Source organism: Dermacentor variabilis, chromosome 11 (genome assembly GCF_050947875.1).
Source record: "Dermacentor variabilis isolate Ectoservices chromosome 11, ASM5094787v1, whole genome shotgun sequence".
Classification (NCBI taxonomy): Eukaryota; Metazoa; Arthropoda; class Arachnida; order Ixodida; family Ixodidae; genus Dermacentor; species Dermacentor variabilis.
Genome location: NC_134578.1, coordinates 8593919 through 8601450, shown reverse-complemented (window position 1 = coordinate 8601450; position 7532 = coordinate 8593919). Strand labels below are relative to the sequence as shown.

Below are 7532 nucleotides of genomic sequence, written 5' to 3'. Positions count from 1 at the left end.
GATGTCGTTTTTGAAGCTGTTTGTCTTTAAAAAAGCACTGCTCCAACAGCGTCCATAATCTGAAAAGAGAAAACAGAAAAGCCCACACACCACAGACGAAACGACCAAACACGAGAAAATACCGCCCGATCTCGTTATGCGACTAACATTTTTAGAACACCCAATTGTAGAGTCCTCTTTGACTTTAAAGTGGCATAAACTTCTCTTTTTAACATGGAAAGAACACACACACACACACACACACACAGAAGAAATGTAAAGGAAGTGTATAAAGTTCAGTTTACAGAAATAACATTTATTTATTTATTTATTTTTATACATACTTTCAAGTTAGAAGGCACTACAGAAATGAGTGGTAGGTAACAAAGCGGAGTAATATGCAGACAATGGTATCAAGAAAAAAAAACATTAAGCGATAGCGTCGTAGACTGCTCTTTTCAATGAAGACGTATCTGCGATTTGAACGATGAAAACAGGAAAGTGGTTCCAGTCGACACTTGTGCGGGGTAAAAAAGAGTTGTGATACTTCTTTTTTATTGATATGAATATTAGGAGAGGTCGGCGCCTTTATGGGTGGCACCGGCTACTCCTTGTCACTTGGCAATGGAAACAAATTTGCACAAAAAGGGAGAATAGTGACACAAAATATGACGCTCAGTAGAACACTGGATGAATAAAGAATATACAGTCCAACAGTAAACGAATCGTAAAGTTTTGTGCATGAGTTCAGTACACGTACACTTATATGAAGTCAAATATTTTGAATAGCCAAAACACACAACACATGTAATACACTGTAAGTACAGAACAGAATTATACATATTGCGTAAAAGTTGCGATCACCACATAAATCAATTTTGAACCCTGAACAACATTTATGGTACTCATTTAGCGTATTAGGAGCCCCATCTGAAACTTAATAATTTCCCAAAATGTTGGTGTCCTGTAAAAACTTTTTCAGAGCAAGCAGTGCTCTCTTCTGAAGGCCCGCAGTGGGCCATGGGCCAAGTATCTTTTTTTGGGTGAAAGGTCTTCTGTCTAGCATCAACAAACTTGCTTGCAGTATCCTTCTTTGTGGATCATATTTCGTGTACTCGTGTAAAATATGATGCACATCTTCGTAGAACACAGTGGGCTAGAGACACGTTTTATCCTATACAAGAAATGTCTCGTAAATGCAGTACCAAGACGCAGGCGGTGTACCAATGTTTCAAATTTTTGTTGTCTCTTAGATTTTCTGGCATTTATAAGTTGATACATGGGTCTATAAAGTATAACTCAGAGTTCTTAGTTTGCTGATCAAACCAGATATTTTTCGTTCGGCAAGATGGGACGGCAACTTTATATCTGCGGTCAGAATGGGATGAAACGTAGAAAGGTGGGGTGATAAGTTGATTCTTGAGCATGTGGTTAGAGTGATAAACCTTGTGGAATAGGCAAAGGCGAGCACATTTGTGGTGTAATGAAAGATATGGCAGATTCTGTTTTTTTTTCATACATGTTACACAGGAATGACGGGAATAGTTAGATAAAATAAAGCGAGCTGCTCGATTTTGAATAGCTTCAAGGCTTAGGATTAGTGATGCTTGATTGTTATCCTAAATGGCAGATGCGTATTCTAGTTTTGAGCGAACTAGGGTTTTGTTATGACGAAGATATCCTAACATGCGATTAGCATTAGCAGTAATATATTTAGTAAGTATATTCCATGACAGATCATTAGTTTGAAGACCAAGATATTTGTGAGCGTTAACAGACATTAATAAAGTGTCATTGAGTGCACATCTGCACTGATTGCCATTGATAGCCGTGCATGATATGCGCGTCGATTTACACTTGTTAGCGTTAAGTTTCATGAGCCATTTGTTAGACCGGAGTGATACACTGTAAATATCTCTATGCAGTTTATATGAATCATCAGGGTTAGTGATCTTTCGGTATATTACACAATCGTCTGCAAACAGATTAATTGATGACGTTACACAGTTAGGGAGGTCAATAATATACATCAAGAAGAGTGCAGGCCCCAAGCCGGAGCCTTGTGGCACTCCGGATGTAACTGTTTACAAAGCAGATGAATGGTTATTGGCTGTGATATACTGATTTCGATTAGAAGGAAACTCCTTATCCAAGACGACACATTTGGGTCAGTATTAAGCTGATTAAGTTTATGGATAAGAAGATTATGACATACGGTGTCGAAAGCTTTGGAAAAATCTAAAAAAAATACAGTAAATATCTAATGCTTTATCTAAGGCGGCGAACAAATCGTTAGTGAAGCAAAGAAGTTGAGTATCGCTAGTTTTTCTAGGACCATGTTGCGATGGATGGAAGAACGAGTTGCTTTCCAGGAAATCGATGAGGTGATAATATATTACGTGTTCTAAGAGTTTGCATGGGATGCTAGTTAATGAGATGGTTCGGTAGTCCTCGGGACAATTTGCGTTACCTGATTTATGGAATGGAACCGCCCTCGCCATTTTCCGGTCTGTAGGAAGCGATGAGCGTTGTGATGACTGAGTAAGAAGTTTAGATAGAATACCAGATGAAAATAATGCCGTACATGTTAACATGTTTGAATTAGTAAGATCAGGACCTGCAGAAGACGAAATCTTTTGATTATCAATCAAGCGATTAATACCAACCCAGTCAACTAATATGGGCGCATAAAGTTCGCAGTGTACACGTGCCACTGCGAACTTAGACTTAAAGTTTGCAAAGAGACAAAATAAAGGCTACAAGAAAAAAAAGACACGAGGACGTTATTCATGACGGATAAAAACAGAAGCCAGTTTATAACAACTTCGTATATGCAAGGAGTTCAAGGTAATCATGTGTAGCTATAAATACACTATTTTCTCGATAATGTTCGTTACGGCCACCGTTTTAACAGGTAAAGCTAGCAACCGTGCATTTATTCTTGCATCTAACGACAACATACATTGATTATGAGGCCAACCCTGCGTAAATATAGAGATGCCTTTACAAGGTATGTGCTATACTGGAATCAACAAATTTCGTTGCCAAAAAAAAAACCCCGCCGTGGTTGCTCAGTGGCTACAGTGTTGGGCTGCTGAGTACGAGGTTGCGGGATCGAATCCCGGCAGCGGCGGCCGCATTTCGATGGGGGCGAAATGCGAAAACACCCGTGGACCTAGATTTAGGTGCACGTTAAAGAACCCCAGGGGGTCGAAATTTCCGGAGTTCACTGCGGCGTGCCTCATAATCAGAAAGTGGCTTTGGCACGTTAAACCCCATAATATATTTTTTTTCGTCGCCCCCCCCCAAAAAAACGCACCTCAGAACTAAATAGTTAGCTCGCACCCGAAATCGGCGCTAGAGCTTCTGAGTAGCGTTCACGCCAAGACATCGTATAGGTATAATATTTTGGTTTCAATTGCTGAATGCGTGTGCAGTGCGGCATCTCGTGGAAATGATGTATTTCAGTGGGTGCCCGACCTTATTGGATTATCAGAGAGTGACATGGCACTCGAAATGGCAAAACAGGGCCATGAACATTGTGAAATGTGCATTATTTTCTCTCTTCATCTGTTTCATAAGACACATTGTTTGAAAAGTGCTTACAAATGATGTTTTGTGCAACCTCTCCTGCTTGGGCAGTGTATACATGCGCACTCTTTCTAATACGAAATGCCTCCATCATTTCCCTGCCCAAAGCATTGCCACTCCTGACTAGAATTCGAATACCGGAAAGAATTGCTTACATCTTACATGGACGGGATCTGCAGTGCATAGGCAAATGAAACGAATCTTTGTTAGCTACAGATCGCTCATGTTCCAGCGCCCGATCGTTGACGCATCAGGCCGGTTTGTCCGATATAAACCTTTCCGCACGTAAGCGGAATCTCGTAAACAACGCCAACGGAGCATGTGACGTATCACGTGGTAGGCTTCCTTACACAGGATAGTTTCCTCGGAGGTCCCGAAATGCGCGGGCACAACCCAGCAGGTTTGCGTGACGCAGAAAACGCAATAAGCACGTCGTACCCTTTTGCCACATTCTTCAAGTTGTGCATCAATAGGGTTGCGCACAACCTGAAGAATATGGCATGACATGACTTGATGGACTGAGCGCTTGTGCGATCCTGGTCTGCTGTGTATTTAAGCAGGCGAAATCTCCACAACAAAATTTAGTTGCGAGTAGCGCTTGTCCTGTGCGTCGGTGTCTTTCTTTTGTACCGTCTCGAAACTGTGCTCACCAGTATTCATTTATTTTTGCTGGTAACTTAAGTGTGGCGGTTTGGTGAAGGTGCTGTTTGCCATTTATTTTACTGTTTGGCGTCAAAACGACGACAAGTTTTTCAACTTTTGTTCGTTCCCGTTTGGCTGAAATGTTCGAAACAAGCGTTCACTGTAGATGTTCATAAATTCTGTGGGAAGCATCCTGAATTGTACAGGATCGCGCCTTCTAGGGGCACCCACCTCGTTGAAATTCAAGCCCCCAGAAAAACTTCGGTTAGCCGTACGTTAATTATGTTAGCCGTACGAAGACCTGTACGTTAATTTCCGCATTAGGCGCCATACCTGCCACATTATTTTCTTCAAGTTAGAGCAAGCGTTATTATGCCTTGAACGCTTGTGATGTGTCTCCGTTAACAGTGGACGACACTTTATGAACTCACTTAAGTAGATGTGGTTTTAGGCGCAAAATGAAACACGGACAAAGAATAGGCACGAACACGCGCCTGTATAATGAATATTCTTTGTCCGTGTCTTGTTTCGCGCCTAAAACCATTTCTAGCCATGTACCAACTAGCCCGACAGCAGACGTTACTAAGTTCACTTAAGTAGCCTTAACCACTGAATATGCGTGTATACCTAAGCAGGAAAGACAAGCCTACTCATGCAAAAAGTGGGTAGCTTGGGGAACAAATTTTCTCTTGAATCTTCAGTTCAGACAGCCACATCTGCTTCCGCTCCCAAGAGACATTGATTTTCCTAGGCTGAAGAAGACTAGCATCTTCAGATTATTGGCGATGGCTGATTACACATTTCTCACCACTTTGAAATGTTATCGTAGTGATAGCATGTTGTTTATATTGAATATTGAAGTTAACACCGCGTGCGTACACCCCCTGTCTTTCCTTGACATGAAGACTTTTCTATTCTTTTGATTTTAGCTATTGCGCGGGATAGAACGTTGTCGTTCACGGAGGTTTATAGTTTGAAGCTATGAAGAAGACGTTTAGGAAAGAAAGCTTCGCAGCTGAAGAAAAGTTTGCCCTGGTTCGAGGATGGAATAGGGGACCAATGCCTTTTCATGGCGTCGCGTTTTCATCTGAGCTAACTGGAGGGACAACAGATCGCAGTGCGGGACATAATTATTTGAAATGCAAGAACAGTGACTCTGACAAATAATTTCTGTGGTAAACAGCTTGGTGGAAGAAGTATCACAAAACAGTCAATTTTTCCTTTCATGAAAGTGCCTGCTCCTCGAAGATTTACGCAACGTATTTGCTAGTTTTTTATGTAATAAACAAATTCAGTAGGCCTTACTTTTGCATTAATATTTATTTTACCCCATAATCAGTTGATCAATTGTGCATTGGCATTGCCTAGCCTCAATACTTTAAAAAATAGAAATCAATTCCAGTATCGTTATTTTGTGTTTTACTTTTCTGCCTGGAGACCCAAGCAGACTGCAATAGGCTAGCTTAACGGTGCAATAGCGACAGAAAACGAAGTGCCCTTCTTAGGCAACCGTGATGTTTGAGGAATGTACAAGAGTGTCTCTGAAGTAGCTCTCACTTGTCTGGGCCAAGACAACCGTGTATGTGATGACTGCTCCCGTGATCTGCAAAATAAATGCGCATGGCAAAGTTCAGCGAAGGGTGTGCATGATATCGCATTGCCCAAGAATGAGTCACTCTGCTAATTGCATAAATAAGCACGTACATTAACTGCGCCGTGAGAATTGGTTCGAAAGAAGCTTTCTTTGTTGTTTTATTTAATGTTTTATTTAGCATTGTTTTAGCCAAAGTGTAAGTCTTGAATGGCAAAGCTAAAGGCGGAGAGTAACCTGCCTGAAGAAGGGCTTGTCACAGTTACATTGCTCAACAGTGAATAGCCTACACTAGAAACGTACATGTATTGAATATATACATAAATATATATTTTCTCAACAAGAACACGACAGTGTAGGTCCAACGCAGTAACTAATGCAAGAAATATGAGCAAAGATTTACAAGAACGAGGTGAAACTGACTTAACAAGAAATAATTATAGTAAAGCGAACATAATACAGGGAGTGACGTGAAATAACATAACCTAGACGCATAGTGTCAATCATAAAACATAAGAAGAAAGCAAATACATTTTCACAACATTTTTAAAGCAATTCAATGAGCTGAAATTTCGCGCAACCGTTCTCGTGCTGGGATGTGCATTTATGAAGGTTGAGAATAAACATGTTAGTTGTTTCGTACCGTAGCTCGTCCTGCAGAAAGTAACTCTAAAATGGCCATGTCTGAAAATGTATGCGTAACACTTGCAACTCTAATCGTTTAACAAACTTTTGCAAGTTTGACGCCGATTTCACAAGGAAATATTTTGTTGGAGGTGATCTTGTGCTGCTCCAACACCGAAGACACGTCCGACAGAAAGCAGAGTACATGGAGCGCAGTACGCATGGAGTCAAATTAGCCCTGCACTGCGTATCGTCGCCGGCCGGTTTCGCACCATCGTATACGACGAGCAAGCGCGTTCCACGGCATTCTTCGCTCCCTGTCAATGCGGCCCTGCGCATTTCTGGGGTAAATGTTGAGCGCGCTTCTCGGTCATCGTCACGGCCACTCCGCGTTGCATCATTCGGCGTTTACGAGCCAGCATGAACTCACTTTTCAAATCAAGTTTCGCTGCATGTCGAGGACATTCCTGCTCCGCTCGAAGGTTGTTCCGAGCCGTTCTTCTTGTGAGCCCGAAAATCGGTAAGTTTGAGGGGAAAGAAAAAACCCTTCTGTGAAGCTGCTTTAGACAGTGAAGCTGTAAACGAATATTAGAGAGATTACCCATTGCGACGTATCTTGAAATTATTCGCATGGCGAAATTCACATGCACTTTACCTAATTACTGGCTTATGTCGTTTCAATGGCTTGCGACTTGTCTTGCGCCGCTGCTTCGTGCAGCCACAAAGAGTGGACCAGAGAGAAAAGAAATGCAGTTAACCACGCTCTTCAGGAGTCCTCGCTGCACGTGGCATCCCCATAGCACTGTCACTACACAAATAAGTTGTTAGGAGGGTTCTTAATTTGCAAACGAAAGTGTAGTTACGTCACTCCCTGCTTCGTGTGCTACAGTTGCCGCTTCCCAGCTACTGCAGCTTATGCAACCGCAATCTTTACCGGGAAACGCTCGCGGCAAACGCTATGCGCAAAGGCGAGATTTCCGGTTCTTTATTTTCCGCTTCGCCGCAAGGCCGGCGCCGCCGCTGCCGCGGAAGCATGGAGGCGAGCGCCATCTGCTGGTGCTGCAAGGATTTGAACGACGCACGCCTCCCGAGTTTTCGCCTACGC

General features: G+C 42.3%; 1 protein-coding gene across 1 annotated transcript in view; it reads right to left on the bottom strand.

The window, feature by feature from the left end:
* Positions 1-5535: 5535 nt before the first annotated feature.
* The window catches only part of Gr66a (Gustatory receptor 66a), a 29569-nt gene continuing 27572 nt past the window's right edge, over positions 5536-7532 (bottom strand). Inside the window, exon 7 of the mRNA XM_075675451.1 lies at positions 5536-5815. Within this exon, the coding sequence (XP_075531566.1) occupies positions 5714-5815 (102 nt within the window). The 3' untranslated portion in view covers positions 5536-5713. The remainder of the gene's footprint in view (positions 5816-7532) is intronic.